The sequence below is a fragment of the Epinephelus fuscoguttatus genome, linkage group LG10, assembly GCF_011397635.1.
Source record: "Epinephelus fuscoguttatus linkage group LG10, E.fuscoguttatus.final_Chr_v1".
Lineage (NCBI taxonomy): Eukaryota > Metazoa > Chordata > Actinopteri > Perciformes > Serranidae > Epinephelus > Epinephelus fuscoguttatus.
This window is the reverse complement of record NC_064761.1, coordinates 14189602-14213184: the sequence shown is the minus strand read 5'-3', so window position 1 is coordinate 14213184 and position 23583 is coordinate 14189602. Positions and strand designations below refer to the sequence as shown.

Below are 23583 nucleotides of genomic sequence, written 5' to 3'. Positions count from 1 at the left end.
CTGCTCTGTGTGTACTTGAGTGCCCCATCTGTGTAGGTGGATATGGTGCATTGGTCAGGATTGGAAGTCAGTCTGCTGCCAATTATGTCCTGCCAGTGCCTGTATATGGCCTAGGGCCCTCAGTTTGGGTTGGCAGCTGACAGCAGTGTTTACTCGTGGGTCTCCAAATTGTTGGAGTCATTCAAGGTGGTTATATTCTGAGACTTTGACTTAAAGTTGTTGAATATTGTACATATCGTAAATAGACTGCAGTTCTTCAGTGCGCCTTTCTCCTGCTTATTTTCAGTAAAATGTAAGAGGTATTTTAGTTCTTTCACCTCCAAATGTTTTTCTTGTTTTGGCAGGAGTGCACTCTGATGATAACAATTTCTGCAAGATGCTGCTCAAGATGCCTTTAGCAATGTCTGTTTCAATGACTGGGTTCTATTTTGGCGAGGCTCAAATTTGGGATCGGGGAGGAATTGACGCCTACTTATATGCTGCACGCGTCTTCCCCTAAACATGGTCCTAAGCATCTTCATCATCATTGTATCCGTATAAGAGAGAAGAGAGCTAATAATACGCCCTCGTCTCCTTTATCATACACTCTTAGACTTTCTCATCATTCTGTGCGTGTTGCCGCCTATCTCTCTTTTTTTTCTCACATGCACACATTCTCACCAACACAGACATTTGTAAGTGAAGTGGGTCAGAGGGCGGAGGAGATGAATGGAGGTCTGAATAAAAGCATGGAGAGATGAATGGATGGCGGAATTAATGAATGAACGGGTGGATGGATAGATGGAAGAGAGAAGAAGATGTAAAGAGGTCAGAGAGGCACAGACTGGCTGTACTCCAACACGGGCTGAGTGTCCTGTTCCTCTAAATAAAACCCTGAAACTAAATTCACAGATAATGAAAGTCTGAGGATGTCCGAATATTTCATTTACGGTCTTGTTTATGTTCAGAAACCTCCCCTTACTGATGTACAGACAAAAATTACAAGGAGTGAGGAGACTTCTGGTTTTCAGCAGATTGGGCCGGGCTAAAATGGCTGAGTGTAGATAGGAAATTAAAATTGTAATGACAGTGCTTAAGAAGATTTTATGTAACACAAAATGTTTTAACATTGTTACACACTTTAAGCTGTAACATATAGCTTTCACCAAAGTTTTCTTTCCACATATGATCAGAGATGTGGCTTCAATGTTAGAAGAAAAACAAGAAGGTAAGGGCAGGTATTTTGTTAGGCATGTGCATATGGCATCTTTTCTTACAGACATTTTTTAAAGAGACCAGTGGCCAGGACTCAGACTTAACGGCTAAAAAAAGACTTTGAAAGTTTAAAGAACCGCCATGACTACTAAGGCAACTGACCTTTTGCCTTGAAACACAACACTTCACTTCTACACAAAAGACATTTTATCCATTGTGCTTACTTTTCTTTAGAACCTGCTCTGGCACATCAGACTACTTGTGTAGTTTATGTTCATAAAACTACAGCTTTCCTTACTGCGAAAACAATCATTTATTTAATGCACATTTTCACTTGGCAATACCAGGTCATTACCAATTGACTTATGGTGAAGTCCTGCCCTCAAACGCGATGAGTCAATCACAGTGCATATAGTCATTCCCATACACTCGGACATTCTCTGCCTGGACCTTCATTGAAATGCATTACAGAAAGTCAGTTTTGTTTGGTTTTATGAGCTTTTTCGGAAATTTGAAGTTTAAAAATGGTCAAACGGTGTGCATGGGGTACATGCAACTCTGACAAAAGGTATCCTGAGAGGATGGGCGATGAGGTGTATTTTTTACACTTTAAAGGATAACTTCGGTATTTTTCAACCTGGGCCCTATTTCCCCATGTGTATGTGTGCGTATGATTCATAGGTACAACTCGTTTTAAAATTGGTTCAGTATTGCCGGCAGCCACGAGGTAGATATTGGGGCAAATGCGTCCCCTATAAGTTTGCGCATTAAAAGTGCTTTTTTTCGCCACTGACCAGTTCAGATCGCCAGTGCTATCTCTGTAAATAGCATACTAAGCGTTTCCCTGACCCTTCACCTCCTCCCGGCCGTGACGTTTAATTTAAGCTTTTCATCGACCTTCTCAACAATAAAATGATGAATATGTTCCTCCAATGCATAGTTTAGGTCCTTTCGGTTACTTCTCAATGACATCTGATCATTATGTCTCCAAAAATCATCAATTGCCTCCTGCAAAATGCCATGTACTGTGACACCTGCCATAGCGCTGGTCACTGAATGTTGATAGTTTGCCCGAGTGAGTGGAGGGGGGCATGGCTTAGCCATAGGTCAGTTGAATCCACAATCAAACCTTGCACCTGGGTCGCGGCTAAATACCCTTAAATGGTACTTTAAGGCTCCAAATTTATCCAGTTTTTAAAAATATATTAATCATTTGACTTGAGGCAAGGTTCACTACAAGAGTCATCATAGGGGGACATTTAGGAAAACTGCTCACTGTTCTCTGTGTGGTAATCATGGTAATCATAATTCAGTGATACTTTCTAATGCCCGTTCAAACGTATCATACTGTTTACTGTTATTTTCTTAAAGAGGGTGCAATCATCAGAATTTCTTAAACCCAAATTGTATACATTGGCGTACATTACCAAATGTATTACTGTAATGTTTTTTTATACACCATTAAATATTCGATTCCTTAATTTTGGCCCTGTTAGAATATATCTAAAGGCTCTACTTGAGGTTCATCTGCCTTCACTGAAACACTGATGGTGACAAAGCAAAGTGTGTGTGTGTGTGTGTGTGTGTGTGTGTGTCTGTGTGTCTGTGTCTGTGTGTGTTTGTTTGTGTAGGATGTCCTTGCAAGACTACATGGTCTGTGTCATATGGTTGATAGACCATTAATGGAAAACCTTTTCCATCACAGCAACTGATGTCGTGTGTGTGTGTGTGTGTGTGTGTGTGTGTGTGTGTGGGGTGAGATAGGGTTGTGTGCGGTGAGATGTCTGATGAACACAAATATCTCATATTTTGTGTACTGTAGGGTGTGTGTTGGTACGTGTGTCAGTAGGTAGGTGTGTATGAACCTGTGTGTCGGAGCGCATTTCTGTGCATGCCTGCGAATGTGTGTGTGTGTCGGTGCGTGCGCGTGTGTGCCCATTTGTCTTGTTACCAGTTTAAGCTGCCAATGTAATCACCATGAGAAAGAGTCTGGAAACGAACTCTCTAACCTTCACAACCCTGTCACCCCCCACCCTGGCAACTATTGGGAGACACACACACACACACACACACACACACACACACACACGCTGGACTTTTGTCCTCTTTTTTGAATTCAAAAATAATGGGAGACTGCCTGAGTACAGAACTCATTTCTGGTGTTTAATGCTCACCGTTTCAGATAAATGTATAAAAAGTATAACTTTCACTTTGATAATAGCTTCATAATAATCGGTTTACATCAGCACAGTGCAGTTGAGTTGCCTCAAAATCCAAGGTGGCACTAAACATCTGTCTCACATACCTACTGGGCTGTCACTTAGCACAGAGTTGTGACTGGAAGCTACAGCACACTGGGACAAATAATCCCCCCTACTGTACATCAATATCACCGCAATGTACTGCAGCTTCTGGGCAGGTGGCAGCACAGAGAGCAATGCTGGACACTGAAGATGCCCTCAAGTCATTGAGAGACAAATTACCTATGCACCAACTTGGATTTTACATGGCCTGCTGAGTGCTGCGCATGCAGCATGTGCTTTTACTGTTGCTTTAGCTTTGCACTCCAGCATATTGGATCTAAAATGATACCACTAAAAATCATATTTTCTCGTTCACTATGGAATTACATGAGCATACTCTGTGTGTTTGATCTTTGCTACAAAGTAATACATGTAACGCAACGCACCTCTCTACGACGTCTTGGCCACTCCAGCACGTATGCTGCTCGACCTCCATCTCACTTTCACAGAGCATCTCTGGGAGCTCTGAGAAAAACCACTGGTACCGCTGGATTGAGCCCTCAAACTCCCTGAAAGAGAGAGACAGAGAAAGTTGTGCACCTTTGAATGCTTGGGTTGTTGTTAATAAGAGTAGGACCAGTGTACCATATACTTTTATTTGTTCCAATTAAGACCTGTCATGTCCAATTCCCTGTGAAATCCCCTTCTGATAGACTCTGGTAAGTTTCTGAAGGGAAACAAGTTCACAGCACTTTTGGTAATGACTGCATAATGAAAATCTGATATGAAGGTTTTTCATTTAATGAGTTGTCTGATCTGAGGTTTTATTTTCTCAAAGTCCCAGCTTTAGGGAATGGCTGTATCTTTTAGGTGGAATGACACATAGTATAATGAAGTATTGTACCACTCAAATGTAACTAAAGATACAGAGAATTAAAAGTTCACTGACAACAGCTGCATTGCACTTTAGTAGCTGAATGTTTGCGCTGAGTCATTTTAACAAGTGTTTTGAATCAATGTAAAATACATATCTTAAGTCTGGGGGTAAAATGTAGTTATTAACTAAAAAGGGTTTCTTTCTGGTGCTGGCTCCTCTATAAGAGCTTCTCTTTGGGATTATGGACAAATATCATTTCGATAATAATTCAAAGCTCAATTGATGCAGATAAATTTACCTGGACAGTTTCTTCAGGCTGCGACTCTTGTCTCCTCTGGAGCCTTTAAGAAGGAATGACCTAGAGGGACATACAACACACACAACCACACATATAAATAAATCAACTTTCTTCTGCTATGACTGAAGGTCAAATGTAAAAACACCCTCTACTCTGTCTCTTCTCACATTTAATTCACCTGCTGTGGCTAAATTCCAGCTTCCCTCCCAGATAGTCTGACCTCTGACAAGAACTCATACATTTCATCAGATGTATGTAACTCACCTCCGGGATTGCGGCTGGAGATGCTGATGAGCAGCCGGACCCACCGAGGGAGGCGATGTCACGTTTGACCTCTCTGAGGTTACTGATGTAGCAGGGCTCACAGAGGCTGTGATATGCGAGGTAGTGGGATTTGCACTTGGCACCATGGGAGCAGCTGCCTGGGGTCCACACACCTTCTCTACCTGAAGCAAGAGACAGTTTGCAGGGCAGTGTTTTGGCTGCTTTTTGGAGGAACGCTAAGTGATATGTTTTTGGTTTGGTTTATTTGTCAGCAGGATTACAGAAAAACTACTGGCCCGATTTTCACAAAACTTGGTGAAAGAAGAAAGGGCCAAGGAAGAGCACATCCAGTTTGGTGCAGATTTGAATCATGGGGCAGATACATGAATTATTTTCACTTTTATTAGCATTGCGAGGTAGGAGATTTGGCCTTCGCAGGATAAATGCCATACATCTTAAAACCAGTAGGTGGTAGTAGAGTTCAGTAGTGACAAAACATAGCCAACTGTAGAAATACAATGACTCTTTATCACAGTTCACATTCACTGGTACCAGTAAGCCTATGGGGTAGCCTTCACATGTAGTTGGTCAGACTTCACACAGATAGCGGTCGATAGGGAGCGCTCATTTTACATACTTCTAATAGCTTTGGAAATATATCCAGACATATGTAATGGCTGCACTTGCAGATTTACATATCATAGAAGACTGGACTACTGGTCTTGACCAAGGTCTGTGGTTTCCAAGTGCCTTTCTAGTTTTTCAACACTTGGAGAGGCAGAAACTGGATGTTTTAACCATCTATCCTTTAGTTATTTCACTGTCTCTGTTTGCTCGCCATCTTGTTTTCAATTCAATTCAATTTTATCTATAAAGCCCAATATCACAAATCACAATTTGCCTCAGAGGGCTTTACAGCATACGACATCCGTCCGTCCTTGGACCCTCACAGTGGATAAGGAAAAATTTCCCCAAAAAACCTTTAACAGGGGCAAAAAATGGTAGAAACGTCAGCAAGAGCAACTGAGGAGGGATCCCTTTAATTCTTAGTTGAAGAATTTGGTGTTAGAGCTTTACAACTGGCTCAGGTTGCTGGGAGCTGTTTCCTGTGCAGTCTGCCTTCCATAGCTGGTAGTTTAATGGTTATTATGACGTAAATGTGCTTAAAACACACTAGACCAGCAACAAATTTGTAATTTTTATTCATAATTCTTATTTTAATTTATATTTTTGGTCCCTTTTTACCTCCGCCACAGAGGTTATTATTCATTTTTATTTAATACATCATAAATTCTGTTTTTTCATGTTAGCTGAGCCCCCACAATCTCCCAAAGTAACCCCCGAAAACTGCAGACCCCGAGCTGGCAATTATCAGTCTCGTAATACTAAATCTCGCAGCGCTAAATTAATCAGTTAAACTCAAAATCTAACACGGTAAAGCACAAGAAACAATGCATTGCAAAGGCTGGCAAACAGTGGTCTTACTCCATTAAATAAATTACTGCTGTTAAAATCATGTTTAAATCATCTATTAACTTTAAATCCTGCACATATGCACTGCCAAAGGGTTGGGGGGTTAGCCTTCAGTGATGAGTCTAATGAATAAGAAGCTTGATCAAATATTCAATTAAGTGGTATTTTCGTATTAGCCACAATTAGCAGTGTGATTATGCTTGTGTATGTTTGTTTACCTCTCAGGAATCTACTCTACTAAGTCCACAATGTTCTCTCAAAGTTGGATAGCTACTCTATTTCCTCCTCCAACAGTGTGTGCATGCATGCATGTGTTTGTGTGTCGTCTGTTTGTCCAGAGATTAGCCACAGAAACTTTCTCATCACTCAGAACCAAGCTGCATTCTGGGTATCGGTTGTCCCGCCAACCACAGTCTTTGTCTGGCACTGGATCTGTATTCACACTCACATACACACTCGCGCACACACACACACACACACACACACACACACACACACACAGACTGAGGGGAACCCCAGATTCTCTGAAGAATGAGGCTGTTTTTAGCCCATCTAGGTACAAGGCTTTTGTGAGAAGATCCAACTGCCAGGCTGAAAGAAAACCCACGGCCTTCCTCACTCTGTGTCCAAAATTCAAATGACTTTATTATTGGGACATATGAGTACGGATCGTTAAGCAATCTGTTAATGATCCCTTTATTGTGACTGCAGTTTACGGGGGACATTTTAGGGTCACAATAACTTTAGTATCCAAACTTTTCTTGGTTGACTGATATCAATATCCAGAACCTCAGGCAACAATTTAGAGTATAGAGAGGATAAAGCAAACACTCCTTCCCCTCCTTCCCAGCATCCCCTCTGCTTACTGTGGCTGTGATGCGTGGCCCGTGCAGCTGAGCGTGCAGTATAGCATCATTCACATGATTTCGGACTGCTAACAGAGCTAACTCCATGCTGTTGTGGTTGCTGCTGGTTGCTAAGGTCGCAGCTAACCGTTGGAGCAACACCACCAAACTCCCCCAGGGGGCGCCAAGCTCTGATACACCCACCTAAAATAGAGAGAGGGAAAAGAGGAGGAATGGGGAGAGTGAATTCAGATAATGGAGGAATAGGAGGAGAAAGAGGGTACAGATGTGACAAATGTGGAAAGGAGACGGGGAGAAAGAGAACAACATATTTTCATGTTACGTTTTAAATTTCTTTAAGGTTGGTAAATTGGCTTAGGTGTGCTGTATATATATATATATATATATATATACTTAAAACTGTGGCAAATTTATTTTTGACAGTTAGCTGTAATTAAAGAAACAATTGGATGGATGGAAATGAGCCAGTGACTGAGATGACTGGCAGTCTCTATCTCACAACAGGATAGACAGGACCACATTTTCCATAAACCCAGTTGCCTTCTGTCACAGTGAGGCTATTCCTACTTGTCCCTTTGCCTCTCCTTGACTTTGCTGTGTGTGTTTTTCTTTCCTTTCCTTTACTGAAGAGGATAAACATGATGGGAGCTGTTTTTCCACCACGCTTTCTTTGCTTCCAAGAAACTCTCAAGCGGGATGAACAGTGCCATCTTCCAAGCCTCTCTATTGTGGGCGCTGTTAAAGCTGTCCAGCAAATTTCGAAGCAGCCCCGTAAGATGCACGGAGAACACTGCCAGTTCTCTTGGCAATGTTCTTGTTATTTGTCAGTCTAAAACTTAATGTGGGAATGATTTATTGATGATAAAATGCTGTGAATGAATGATTCAGAAATGTGAGATGTGGGAACATTACTACTTTTCTTTTTTACTTGCCTCTCCAGAAGCAAAATGAGACAAAAGCTCTGAGGTCCCCCATGCATCTAAATCAGTATTAGTTACAATACACACACACAAACTCCAAAGAAAAATTCTAAATGTGGAATGAGATTACAAACAATTCAAAGGCATACTATGCAGTATTTTCCTAAGAAATGTATAAACTCAGTCATCATTACTTATGGCTAGAACTAGAAGTGTGTGGCGATGTATTAATCTGTATCTATCTATCGAAATATAGCGAGGTGCAGAGCCAAGAAAGACAAAGGTTGGTCAAAAACAAGATTGAATCTAGGTTGGATTTCACTTTTGCTAGAGAGTGCTAAAGGAGAGGATGAAAAGCGACACAGAGATCTAGCTTAGTTAGCGTGCTAAAGTATCGGCTTTTCCATTTCAACAAATGTAATGTTCCGACAATAATAAAGTAGCCTGCAGTGTATGTAGCAGTGTAGGGAGGAGGGGCCAAGTTGAATGTTGTGTTTACAAACAGTAAAATTCCTGCACAGTTCACCTTAAAGAAATAAAACATTTCTGATATTTACTTCGACAGGATATTTACAGAATAGTTCACCCACAAAGTGACCATTTGTAAATCAATTAGTCATGCCGTGTTACCTTGAATTCATGAAGAAAACTTTGTTTTTCTCTTGAGACTTGGATCATACTGCAGAGGTTGTTGAGAGAGATTGTAAACTGATGCTATTTTTTGATGCTATTAAATGTGGTTCCTGATCAATCAATCAATCAATCAATCAATCAATCAATCAATCAATCAATCAATATGTTTGCCATTGTCCATTGAAGTATGAGAGAAATAAAATCATTTTCTTCACAAATTCAGGTAACATGGCATGACTAATCTGACCTTGTTAAAGCTCTTGCTGCTGCATTTTAGACTAGTTGAAGACAAGATAAACAAGACTGAGTGACCAAATGTGACCAAAAAATAACAGGTTGCAATAATCGTGGTGGGAGAATATGAAGGCGTGGATGACTTGAGACAGATGACTTTGATGACACAGAATTGATCTGATTTTGAAGAAGAAACTTAATTTTACTACTTAATTTATTTGTTTGTCAAACTTCAATTCAGAACCAAGATTAGCCAAGTGCTGCAGTCCAAACAAAATAACTTAAGTTTTACTCTCATTGAGCTGGAGAAAATTTGCAGCCATCCAGGATTTGATGTTGTGAAGACAGTTATTTAGGTCAGTTAGTTTGTTGTTTGGCTCTATGGGTAGATTGGTGTGTCATCCGCGTCAAAGTAAAAAGATATATTATGTTTTTAAATAATGTGGCCTATCAGAAGTAAAACATGGAGAAAAGGACTGGACCAAGTATGGAACCTTGGGGGACACCACAGGAGATGGTAGCTGAGGAAGAAAATGAGTTACTGACTGAGACAAAGAAGGATCTGTTGTATAAAGAGAATCGGTTTAAAGCAGAACTAGAGACCCCCACCCATTCCTTTAATCTGTGAATGAGAATAGAGTGAGCTATTGATCTAGAGAGGCTGCAGTTAGATCTAGAAGCAAGAGAATGGAGCAGTGACATGAGTCAGCAGTTATTCTTACTAAGGCTGATTCAGTACTGTGAGGAGCTCTGAAACTAGACTGGGATTTTTTTAAATGCAGTTTAGAGCCAGGTGGGACAACAGTTGGTTAAAAATTACTGTTTTGAGTATTTTAGAAAGAAAAATGCAGTTTGGAGATTTGCCTGTAGTTATTTAGGACTGAAGATTCTAGATTCAGTTTTCAAGTGAAGGTCTTTATAGAAGAGACAATATGATGGAGCTCTGGGAAAGTAATGGAGTTAAAGGAATTCAGAACTACAGTGTTGTCCGAGGAGATACATGGAGTATTTACAGATACCAGCTCTGATATTAAGAACTTTGTCTCTAAAAAGTTAAAGAATTCCTCAAATTTTAAGACAGATGTTTCTAAGCAGGAGCAGGGAGTGGAGGAGGTGATGGAGGTTGAAACACTAAAAAGTACTCTGGAATTATGACAGTTTTTGTGAATAATATCAGAGAAGTATCGAGCTCTGGCAGTTTTGACAGCCTGCTGGTATTTAACCAAGAGATCCTTCAAAGTTTGAAATTAGTTTATCCTGTGTCCACCTTTGCTCTGGCCTCCTGCCTTCTTATTTCTCTAGTATTGTTGTTCAGCCATGGTGAGGCTAGTGGCTTATGTTTTTTTACTTTAGACTGGTGCAACACAGTCAGTGGAGGCCAAAACAGCACTGTTAAATAAAGAGACAAGTTCCTCTCTGCTTACATGAGATGGTGCAGCCCTACTGCTGGTAATGACGGGAGCTTCCCTATAGGCCTCTGCAAACTTAGTAACAGTGGAGGAATTTGCAGTGTGGGTGCAGAGAAGAGCAGGGCAAACAGGAGAATCATAGCAAATTAAAATCAGAGTTGATAGCCTTATCACATACAGTAGGTCAAACTCTTCTGTCACAGAGCAGAGAACTAAGTCTAGGGTGTGACCCTTATCATGGGTAGGACCATTAACAGACTGTTGTAGACGAAAAGATTCCAGTAAATACACAAAATCACAGGTCACGAGAGGGACAGCAAATGTGGATATTGAAATCTCAGAGTGAGAATGTTGTCGTATTTCAGAACAATGTGGGAAAGGAGATCAGAAAATTAACTGATAAAATTATTATTTGGCTCAGGGGGTCTGTGTACTGGCAGGCAGAAAACCAGCGAGGCGCCATCTATCATAAAAGCTAAAGATTCAAAAGATGAAAAAGGAGCTGCAGAAATAATGGAGCACTGCTCAGGGCGTTATTTTGAATTACGGCAACCCCACCACCTCGTGCGAGTAATCTAAGTTGATGAAAGTGAGAATAGCCTGAGGGAGTGGCTTCAGTGGGGGGGAGGGGTCATCAGGGGTAAGCCATGACTCAGTGATAAAGAAGCAGTTTAGAGTTTTTGACAGAATATAATCTTGACAGATGAATGCTTTGTTTGACAGCAATCTCACATTCAGCAGACCAAATTTGGACAGAAAAGGAGGCGAGGATGGAATTATAGTGGGTGCAACAGCAATAAGATTGTCATAGTTTACTGGACGAGATGTTTGTGAGACAAAATGACAGTGTCTAGGTGTTAGACAGATTGGCATGTGACTTACAGGTGGAGCAGCTGAAAGTGAGTTTGACAGCACATGCCTCATTAGTTGTGGGGGATGAATTTGCCCCAGGTGTTGCAGAAGTTTCACTTGTACCAAGAACGCTACCTGTATATTTATGGTGGCACTGAACATTCATTTAATTGTGTGTATCAGTTTGACGGGTATTTTTCAGGTGAATCAATGTATAGAGAGCAGCTTTGTGGGTGAGGTATTCCTTTAAGGGCGAATTCATTTCAAGGAAAAGTTCAACATTTCTGGAAACACACTTATTTGCTTTCTCACAGCTTCTTACTCCCAGTGAAACAACAAATTGTTGTTTTTACATTTCTGTTTGTGTGCTGATTAAATAAACATGACATAAAGTAGTTATTAGTAAGAGCGGTGCTGGTGTGGGCATCTTTTTTAACTTTGGACAGTACCATTTTCTTCTGCCTCCAGTTGTAATGCTAAGTGAAGCTAGGCTAAGCTAATAGCCTTCCAGCCACTTGCTCCATACTTAATGCACAGACATGGTCATTCTATTAACTTGCATATTACGCATACATCCTAAAATGTCATTTAGAGGTAAAATTTCTGATGACTCAATGAGAGAACACATACACACATTAATCTGCTAAACATCCTCTGATGACAAGTAAAGTGAAATCCCATGCTGAATTTTATCAGTAATTGTACAGTATAACTATAGTGGAAACATACACACATATTAAAACAAGCCCGAAGGACTTTGAAGCCAATTTGACGCTGTGGCCAGTGGGATGACGACTCCAAGTCCGTCATTAGATGCCGATGGGCCTAAAAAGACTTTTCACTATCAGAATTCACTATTCAGTTTGATTCATTCCACATTATCCCGTTTCAAATAAGCAAAAGGCTTGACTGGAAGTCAGGCGGTGGAAGTCTCTAGTGCGCCTGCTCCATGGGCCCCATGATGCATAAGATGTGGGAAATGTTAAACCCCCGAAATCAAACTTTTGTTGGCTTCACAGTGTCAGAGCAACTTGGCCCTTTGTACATCCATGATTAAACAGACACACACAAACATTAAATTCAAAGACATTCAAACACTTACCAAACATCCTCTCATAATGTTGACACACAGTCCTGTACAGGGCCGTATCAGTGTCATCCCTCTGCAGTGGGAGCAGTACTGCATCCTCACTAAGCCTCGCCCACATTCTCTGGATAACGTCGCCTTCTCGGTCGCATTCACAACCTCTCCAGCCAATCTCAGCAGTCGGCTCAGTGCTCGGCCCACCCCGAGCGCACGGGACAAGCTGCTGACCAGGAGGCGAGGGTGGGGTCCAAATGGGCTTACATCCTGCCGCGTCATTCGCAGGCAGTCGTTGTGATTGGTGGAAGCGGAGGACTTGGGCAACATGTGGCCGATCCCAGGGTTGAGCAGGCGGCGGTAGACTAATGGGAAGAGATCGTTATAGAACTGACGCACAGTGTTGTCCAATGAAGAATTAATGTCTCCAGACAGGTGTTGTCTGATGTCACTGAACAGCTGAAACACGAGGGGGCGACAGTCAGACGTCAAAGCGGAGTAAGCGCTGTCGAACAGAGTGCTGGTCAAGTTAGATGTGAAGGACACGAGCGACTCAAAGGTCTCTGGAACGAGAAAGAAAGCAAACATGCATTTTATTGTAACCTCTGTAGGGGAGACCAGGGATGGTTGTAACAGAGGGATAGTAACACTCTCAGTTTGGCCAATTAGAAACAAGCTGTGGTGACATCATCAACATAGTCCATGCCCATTTACAATTGGAGCTCACTGGTCAAGTCGCATGTCTCTGAGTTCAAATTTGTCTGTTCTAGAGCCAAAAAACAGTTTTTCAGGTGAGAAACCAAACTTTTTCATCACAGTTGTTTTCTGCATAGTGTCCATTGTGTTGTATGTACAGTTGTTTCACTTACATAGGTTCAAGTAGTAGTTTCTCTAGTTTAATTTGATGTGTTTCATTAGTGCTAGCTTTGAAGCTAAATGCTAAAAACGGTTAGCTCTTTCATGGCTGCTTGGCATGGAGAGGGTTGTAACTCTTCGAAAGTGTTTATTGTTCAACTGTTAAAATGCTGTTCAAATGACAGCCTCATTCAGGCTACAACTAACACACACACACACACACACACACACACACACACACACACAGGTTAATACTTTATTATTCTTAATTTTATTTATTTTATGTAATATATTTTTATTTATTTTATTGTACTTATTTTTGTATTCATGTTATACATTTTTATTTATTTTAATATTAAAATTATTGTATTCTTACAAGTTTATTGTTCCTTCTTTATTATTCATTAAAGTGCTTGAATACATTTAGCCTATTGTGAATCTTTTTTAAGCACAATAATTTAATTGTTACATCCATCCCCAGCTAGTGTTACAACTCACCCCGGTACTGGGGTACGTTATAACAATATACCTCTTTGTATTTGACATTAATTTCCATAATCTGTGATGGTGTAGTAGAGGTCAAAGTGTGTGTTATTTATAGCAGACAAATATGGGTACCACGTATCAAAATTTAAGAGCTCTAACAAAAAAAACACTGAGTTACACTTGCTCAAACAAAAAGTGTTACAATCATCCCCGGTCTCCCCTACAACTGAATAACATCTTTGATAATTTATCATGAATATAACAAAAAAGAATATTACCAAGATTATAAAATATTAGCAAAATTAGCAATTTTTTGTCAGGGTAGGAACTCCTTTTTGGATGATGTGTATTTTATAAAGTTGATGAAGTAAAAATTTGGCCTTATGATGGCCCTAGATGAAAAGTCAGGGGATCAGGCTCCTAAGCTTCTGTGGCTAAGGAGCTAGAGCGGATTGTCAAATAATTGGAAGATCAATGGTTTGATCCCCGGCTCCTCCAGTCCACATGTCAAAGCATCGAATCCTTGGGCAAGATACTGAACCCCTGAGCATGTGTGACTGTTTAATTGTTGAGCCAGCGGCATCTTGTATGGTAACCTCAGTCATCAGTGTATGAACGTGAATGTGAATGGGTGATTGTAGCATGTAGTATTAAGCACTCTGAATGGGTGAAGGACTAAAAAGGTGCTGTATAAATGCAAATCTATTATACACTGGGGTCTTTTAGGAATTGTAAATGTCTGTGTCAAGTTAAATTTCCAAATTTTTAGCTTGGACCAAAGTGCTGGATGGATTAACCAATACCATCCTATGAGCCACCCTGCTTAGGTGACTAAAAGAATGATGACCAACAGCAGTCTCCAAAAATAATAATGCTAATACCAGTGGTCCTCTGGTGCAGTCACAGGTACACCTGTAATGCTTTCAGCATTGTAAGAAATAATGAAAATAAAAACACATGATAAATGACAAAGTGTCATTAGTGTATTACATACGATTACGCAGAAGGAAGGGTGCATCTGCTTTCTATTTCTAACTAATAGTTTGATACTGCTGGCTCACCTGAGCTAGCTAGCTTTACAGTTCAGTCAAGAAGAATGCCATTAATGTTTACATTAGGGCCGATCCGAATGCTTCGAGGCTTCAATCATTGCCATAGTAATCAACGTCCAAATTAGTATTCAAATGCTTTGATTTTGTTTTTTTCACATATAAAGATTTGGAGGGCATTGAAAGGAGGTGGCAGGTATCAGACATGCATGATTCTTAAGTCATCAGCACAGTAACTGACCCTCCCTTCAAACTATTTAATTGGCTGTCCAACAAGTATAAGGAAGAGGTGGGATGAAATGACCAACCCACGATGGTCCAACTTAGTAATAAGTTACAGAAACATTCCCGCCACATCTCATCAAAGCTTCGAAGATAATAGTTCCTACATGAAACTGCTCACAATCAGGTCGGTGGATTATCATGAGTAGGCGGGTCATGATTTCCGGAAAGAGACATTGCTGCTGTGTTTTTCAAATGTATTTTTTTGGCGCTTTGAGCACCACAAGCTGAGTGTCATCTATCTCATTATATTCAAGAGAAGGCCAACATCTAGATTCATAAATAGCACTACAGGTAAGAGGAAAAATATGTATTTTTAATTTGAGGATGAGCTGTCTCTTTAAATATAATAAGTCTATAGACACTTGTTCCAATTTGATAATGGGGACATACCTGCTATAGATACATGTCAGTCCCACATGTAAGATGTGACATTTCCATATCAGTGCATATATTATTTTTCCTTGTCACACAGTGTCTCACTAACCTTGGACTGACTTTATCTTGGTGCATGCGAGCCAAAATAGCACACACCTTAATTCATCCCTGGGCTCATTTTCACTACCCTGTTATCTATAGTCAGGTGATAATGAGAGGCCCAATCTCAGGATCTCCTGCGTTTCCTATGTCCGTCAGGGTCTAATAAAGTGGACAGCGCTCTTAACAGAGGCTGCATGCCCGCAGTGTGTGACAGTGTGTGTGTGTGTCTATGTTTGAAACTTGCCAAGTAAAAAGGATGATGTCAATCTGATGGCATCCTGACACACACGAACACACACACACAAACTGGGAGTAAGAGAGAGAGGGGTATCTATTTATCTGTGACTTTCACTAAGTCATCAGACAATGTGCATCTTTGTGTGTGTGTGTGTGTGTGTGTGTGTGTGTGTGTGTTTGTGTCGTAACAGCTTTGCATTTGCCTATCACAGCTGCAGCCACCTGACTCTCCAAGACACAATAATTTATAGGGAATTTATTAAATAACTCACAAATTTATTAAGAGAAATTTCATTTTCAGTCTCCCGGAGAGTTTACACACCAGCAACAAGGTATTTGTTACAGTTCTGGTATGCTCATTTCCACACAAATAGATGAAATTAAATTAAGTGACAGTGACGGCGGTCGGGGGGGTTGAGGCGGTACAGCAGCAGTGAGTGAGAACGTCTCACTTTTATGTGTTTGCATACCCACGTCCTGGCAATAGCAACACAAATACAGACGGCATCGAGTGACACAGCAAAGACTATTCTGGGGTCATGTGATTAGCTCTTTACCCTCTGTGATTGGATGACAGCTGCGATGTGGTAGAGAGGGCACGAGGGTCTTACAGTGCCAGGAGAAACACACGCAAGCATGCAGACACATACTCACACACACACGCACACACACACACACACACTAAAGTAATCCTCGGGGTGTAAATAGAGCCTGACTACTACCGCTCTGGGCATGTCTCAGTTTCTCTAGTGGCTTTTAATCACTGTGCTTTGGAGATTCAGCTCAGCTGTTGAAGAACGCTGCTGTTGCGCAAAATTAATTTCTTCGTTAAAGGGTCAGTTCACCCAAAACACAACAAGCATAGTCACTCACTTTCTGTAGAGTTGTTCAGCTGTGGAGGTAGTTTTTGTTTTATTTTTGATACATGGAAAAGTTATCAATTTTATCTTGCACCTAAAAAAAGGAATGGCTGAAATGACCCATAAGCACCTAGAAATGATTGTTTTCCACACATCCACATACTTGTACATATTATGCCTGACTGAATAGATGCTTTTCAGGTTACTGATCTCCTTGCTCTGTAGAAAGAGTGTTTTCTTTTCTGCAATTTTTTTAATGTTTTGAGCAGCAAGATACAAACACCATTTACCTCCTGCTCCGTATTTAGATATAAACTGCTCACGAAAATTCTTAGTTTCAGGTGATTATACATTCTAATTAAAACATAGGTATCAATATTATATTCCATTTCTGCCAAAATATCCCTATCATCTATCATCTTGACCTTTATTTCACTAAAATTAAACACGGCTTCTGATGATGGAAAAAGTTTGAGAACCACTGCTTTAAGCACAAACTATCCGCATGGGTTGATATCCCTAGTGGTAAATGAAAAATATGTTTTTTATGATTTGGGTGAACTGACTCTTTAAATGTAAAAAAAAAACACTGTTTAAATTTAAATTAAATGCAGCAAATGCCAAACTTGTCTCCTCTCACTTGGAGGAGCCTTGTTCAGCCCTTCTTTGTGTATGGGTGTTTTGCATTAATTTTACCCATGGATGGTTAAGCCATCCGCTGGGCATAAATAGCAGCTGAAACGGAGCCTGAGTGCATTCAGATGGAGCAGGGGAGGAGAGAGTGAGAGATAGAGGGACAGAAAAAAAAAACAGAGAGGTACATGTTTGCCATGTCTGTCTGCTGGGTTTCATCAGCTCTACCCGTCTCATAATCTCTGCACACACACACACACACACACACACACACACACACTCACTCATGCACGCAAACACATACACACACAAGGTCTTTCTATCACACACACATGCTCACACAGACTGGTGAATAGCGTTGAGAGACAAGTGGACAAGCAGAGTATTCTTCCTCCTATTCAGAGCAGCCCGTTAGGGACCGGCTGTTGCCCACGGCAACAACACTTTGCTGCGGATACGTACTGAATGTAAACATTCTCTGTCCCTCGCTCTCTCATTGGTCAAGAACAAAACCTGATTATCGCAGCGACAGAGACAGACGGACAGAGAAAGAGAGCGGAGAGTTGTAACAAAGTTTTCCGCTGCTCCCTCTGAGAGTTTGCTCTCTCAAAGACTCAATCGCACATCAGTTGTTTGTTTGGCTAGCCACTGTGGCGCCTCACAAAATAAACTGGCCTCACACCACCACCCTGACACAAACTAGCTATTTCATGATGAACACACAAAGTGAGAATGGCAGGGGGGCTACAAGCACTTGACAGAACTGTTAAAACACTAAAATCACCACTGCTATTAAAGTCACTTTGATTTGCGTTCTTGAATCGCCCACAGACATTACTGGTGCCATGGCTGAAACACAGACATGCTTTTTATTGTTGAAATGAAACTAATGAATATTTTTCATTATCAATTAATCTATAAAAAAAACCCAAACCATTTTTCTGATTGTCTCGTCCAAAAAATGTCAAAAAGTAATCAAAACGTCCCTTTGCAATTCCCCACAGCCAACAGTTGTGTCTTCACGTTACAACAGAGGTTCCTAAAAAGTTGGGACGCTGTGTAAAACTTAAATAACAACAAATTGCAATTATTTGAGAATCCTTTTCATCCTATATTCAATTAAATGCCTTACAAAGACAATATATTTGAGGTTTCTCTTCAGTAGTGCATGAAATGAATTAATCTCTGTGTTGAACTCTCTGGTCTACACCCTTCCCCTCCCTCACCTTGGTAGGCCTTGGAGTGTCCAGCGATCAGGTACTTGAGCTCAAAGCTGTACGATCGCATCTTCTGCTGTGTCTCGCTGCGAACAGCTGCCATGTAGGTGTCCTCCATTTTGCTGGTGCAGCAGCTGGGCCCTGGGTGGACACACACTCGCAGAGACTCATCTGAAAGACAGAGGCAGAAGAAATAGCTTCAGGCCTGGTCATATTCGCTGTCGCAGAGAGGTTAAATCTCATCCAACACAGAACGGTGGGTGGAAGGAATTATTTCATGAAGTATGCATGGGTTTCTATCAACCTTTGCTTTAACCTTGGTTAAAAATTCGTAGGCGTACTCGCTGAGTTTCTTGTGATTATTAGGAACAGTGACATATCTGATAAATGTTTCATTTCCTTCTGGAGTACAGGTAAAAAATGAATTCTACCAATACATTTTGGGCTGACTCAGAGACAGAGATTTGTCTCTAAAGGTTTCATGAAAATCTCGCATTCAATCGCTAATCAACTAACCAATAAGAATCCATCTTGTTGATCAGTTAAGCGAGTTGATAGACTACTGGTCTAGAGGCATTTAGTGTACAAGACGCTTTGACTTGGCAAATATAATTCTACACTGAGACTGTCAGCACCTGATGTGATGAAACGCACAGCTTGGGTGGCACTTCACCACTCACACCAAAATGTGTGTGCATGTGTGTGTGTGTGGTGTGAAGCAGTCTGACTTTGGTTGCAAAGCTGTTAAGTAGCTGACTAAGATCAAAGGAGAGAAAGAGAGACAGACATGAGAGGAATAGACCGTTCACCTATGTCTGACCCAACACACACACACACACACACACACACACACACACACACACACTAGACCTGTGTCAAACTTTCAGCTATTCCTATTAGCACTGGCTGACTGGAAACAACCTCTCCAAAACTAACTCACTCAGTGTGATTCACAAACCTGTGTATCCTCTGTTTTCATCTCAAAACTATTCATCAAACTTGTCTGAATAAGGAAAATCTTCACACAAGGAGTTAGTTCAGTTGTCATAGAGATGGGTCCATTGTTATCACATGATATCATGGGTGGAATTTCAGTCACATGATAACAGGTGGTCGTACACTGCATGTGGGGGATGACTGTAATCCTGGTCTTGAAAATATCCGGTAAGTCAACTGTGTGTTAAGTACTTTTTTGTTAAAGGTCAGAAAGTTAACGCAACCTCAATCTCAGCTATTCATAAACTAATATTAGTGGGTCTTTTAGGAGGATTTCAACCATACTTTCAGAGGCGCCTTGTTTTTCATCTTGAATATCAGAAGCAAAGACCAACGACCGGCCAGGGACTGATGCCTTTGTTCAATCAGGACCACCAAGTGTCCATCAAGGACACTTGGTGGCCCTGTTTCATGCTGTTTAGCTTGTATTTATCCGCTTCCTGTCTTTATTCTGTAGGTTCTCTCCTCATGTAATATGTCTGGCTTTACTTCCTGTCTTTGCATGTTTTCCCGCCTGTTTTCTGCCACACCTGTCTCATTAGTCCTTCCCTGTTCCCTGAGTCTTCCCTTCATACCTGTTCTGCATTAGTCTTGTCTGCTCCACCCTTGTTATCAGCCAATCCCCGTTTCACTCCTGGTGCCCATGTCTTCCTTCTCCAGCTGTGTCTTGTCCTTGTAATTAGTCTTCTGTGTATGTATGCCTATGTTTCGAATTGTCAGTCCGCCTGTGTACTTCTGTGTACTCCTATGTACCTCTGCGTATCTCTGGGTTTGTCTTTCCTGCCATTATCCTGCACCACCCCCGGTCTTCTTTTCTGTTCCTGGTTGGTTTTTTGGTTTGGATTTTGCCTCTCCTTGATGGTTTTTTGAGTTGCCTGCCTTCTTGAAAACTGCCATTGAGCTACATTAAAGCTTGCTTTCTGTTTAAAACTGCAAACCTGCCTATTTATCTGCATTTGGGTCCACCTCTCCTGAACTGAAACGTGACAACTAGCTGTTAACAATCACAAGCTCACACTATCACCTCCTGCAGCAACAGGTATATTGTAGGAATACTGCAGCGCCTTGTGTCTAATACGGCTGATACAAGCTACTGTAAACTCAGTGTCGTCGACCACAAGCAGGCTGTTTGTCCCCAAAGAAAAGTTATACAGCATTCACTCTGTTGGCAGCTGTGAGTGTTATCTGCTGATGTCTGGCATGGATTCCCTTAGGTTTGCTGATTATAGTAAGACAATCAACATCTGATTCTATGCATTCTCATGAAGTGTATAATTATGACAAGGAGATGGTTTCTGTATGTCAAGATTACAAGAAAATAAAGCTTGTTAACTCGAGATCTGTATCATCCGTCGCTTGGTCTCTGCCACCCGGGGAAATCTGAAATTGCTGCCAACAAAATGACTCCGGGTGATCACCTTTTTTTTTTGGGTGCAGTTACTTTAAAAATGTTGACATCCTATTCAACAACTCAGAAGTCAGGACTGCAAAATTAGGCAGAGACACTCTCACGAGCCAGACGACACCTCGCATGAGCATTTACAGTCAGAAAACAGCATCTTTAACACCACCACTTATAGCCAAGTATGCTTTCAAGAGCTCTATATGCGTGCTGCAGACTACTGAGGTAACAGGTTCAACAGAAATAGCTTCTCTCTATATGATGCGTTGGCTGTGCTGCACAGTGATGATCACTTATATTTGGAATTCAGCCCTGCATTTCTACAGATATGGGTTTAAACCATGCATGGGCTTCAACACAGCACTGTTTTAAGCATTAAAAATCTCAAAGCAGGAGAGATATTTGGATGAAATATGATTTAACACTACACGGAGTATACTCACTTTCATTGTGCTTATTTAAAAGGAGAACTGATGGAGAAGATAGCAATTCTTTTAAATTATTTTCAGCACAGGAAAGTTGCCAAGCTCAGCCCGACTAAATTCAGTGAATGTAATTGTGTGATGCCTGACAGCAAGTTTACACCCAATCATACATTTTATTTATGCAGATCTTATCATTATACTTGTTTGTATAGATCTAAAGTATATTTTCAGTGGATAAAAACATATTTACACTTTTTATTAAAGTATTAAATACTTTATAAAAAATATTCAAGTACAAGTTCTGCATCAATTAGCAGCAAAAAAAGCAATTAATAGCAGACATTATGCAATAGAATGGTCCTGTGAGTGTTATATTATGATATATTACATTACTGAATTTATACTACTGATGCATCTTTAATAAGCAAACACTTTGATCTTGTAGACCTTAACTAGTTAATTCATAAAAATGCATTGAAATTTATAAACTCATCATATGTTTTGTATTTAAAATATTTACTTTTTTAATTAAAAAGATGTAGAAACTTTTAGATAAATGTATTGGAGCAAAAAGTACATCATTTGGCTTTGAAATGCAGTGCAGTAGAAGGCACAAAATGGAAATACTCAAGTTAAGCTCGACTCCCTCAAAATGATACTCAAGTACAGTGCCTAAGTAAATGTACTCAGTTACTTTCCACCTCTGCACATTCCATGTTCCTACTACAGTATCTCCACCACGATATTTCCAAAGGGGCTGACTGACCTGTTCCCGGCCTGTCTGGCACGAGCTCCACCGGGCCTATTTGGCGCATCATGTAGGCTGTCTTCACCTCATGACAGCTGTCTGCATCGGCTGATCTACAGCCAGTCTCCGGCAGAAAAACCAAATGAAACAAAATCACCCAAAGCAAGTCCACGTTTTGTAAGGCTGCACGGAACATCGCAACATGTCAGTGAGGAGATAGAGAGTCTGGATGGTTAATATGAATTCCCTACAAGGTCCCACGGTGCAGTGTGACTGAAAACTTCATCTGCAGCCAGTAAGTCTGTCTGGAGCCCAGTGTCAGGCTCAGCGCCCTCCTCTCCCTCTGACTCTCTCACTCACTTCAGCTCAATTACTTAATTGACATGTGCACCCAAAGGACTTGTAAATAATGTGTGGTTTGAAAACGTTTGTCTGTTGTACGGCAACTGTCGTGATGTTAACGATAACTTATTACAGTTAAGAAAATGGCACCACAATAAAAGCATAACTGCCATAACAATCATAAGGATTAAATGCCATTTACTCTCATTTCATTAAGTTATGTGGTCTTTAGCCATCTGTTTATTTATTTGTTGTTGATGTTTTTTACTGACGTTATAGCTCTCTCACATGCATAGTTTACAACAGCTGCTGCTGCAGTTAAGGTTCATTAAACTTGACTGATGGCTGTGAGTGAAGTGGGATCACAGGGAAATGAGGTTTGACAGTGGAACTTTGGCGCCACCTGCTGGTCTGTTGGGGTTACAGCAGAGTCATTTTAACAGCTCCCGAATAAAATAAGCACTATATTCATCTAATATACTGACTTCACACGTAAATATATGGATTTAAGGATAGGAGGACGCTATATAATATAGCGTAAGTAGCTACTGTTGAGTTAACCGACAGTACTCATCGAAGGTTAGCCTCATTAACTTGCTCACTCATAGTTCGTTAGCCAATGCGGAAAATTAATGCCAGTGCCATCGAAAGCAGTGTGTTGTTACCCTTCCTCGTGTTATCATTTGGGCTGAAAGATTATTTTTATTCGACGTTACTTCTACAGAGGCCTAAACAAACTTAGTCTAGCTCGCGATAAATGATGAAATTATAAGAGGGCAAAAAAAACAGTGCCCCGTGTGAGGCTCGAACTCACGACCTTCAGATTATGAGACTGACGCGCTGCCTACTGCGCCAACGAGGCTCTGTACAAATCTTCAAAACATATTGATTTCAATGTAAAACAAGATGATTCTATGTTTTGTTTTTTTTTTGTTAGGTCAGATATTTATAGATTTGTTTATTAAATATCTCAATCTGGTTCAAAATGGTAACGTATGGCCGAGGATGAACAGAAGGTGGGGACACACACCGCTTTATCTTTGTGGAAAAGCTGTGGTGTGTTCACTGACAGTTCTAGCGGATAGAAATGTTTCACTCCTTTCTCGTTTTTCATAACAGGCCACCGCCTCGATTGCGGCTGGGAGTCAAAGTAAAAAGGAAGCTTTCTATGTAACTATGTCGACAGCAAGCTAAATCACCCTAAACTCAGGATGATGTCCTGACAAA

The 23583-nt window shown here is 40.8% G+C and overlaps 1 protein-coding gene and 1 non-coding gene across 2 annotated transcripts in view; both read right to left on the bottom strand.

Moving 5' to 3' along the window:
• The window catches only part of LOC125895807 (glypican-5-like), a 70653-nt gene extending 48117 nt beyond the window's left edge, over positions 1-22536 (bottom strand). Inside the window, exons 1-7 of the mRNA XM_049587932.1 lie at positions 22033-22536; positions 18453-18614; positions 12366-12907; positions 7216-7398; positions 4877-5058; positions 4613-4672; positions 3884-4006 (exon numbers count right to left, since the gene is read on the bottom strand). Coding sequence (XP_049443889.1) covers positions 3884-4006; positions 4613-4672; positions 4877-5058; positions 7216-7398; positions 12366-12907; positions 18453-18614; positions 22033-22210 — 1430 coding nt within the window. The 5' untranslated portion in view covers positions 22211-22536. The remainder of the gene's footprint in view (positions 1-3883; positions 4007-4612; positions 4673-4876; positions 5059-7215; positions 7399-12365; positions 12908-18452; positions 18615-22032) is intronic.
• A 609-nt stretch (positions 22537-23145) lies between these two features.
• On the bottom strand, positions 23146-23218 carry trnam-cau (transfer RNA methionine (anticodon CAU)). Its single transcript has one exon. It is a non-coding gene; the product is annotated as a tRNA-Met (tRNA).
• Positions 23219-23583: the final 365 nt, after the last annotated feature.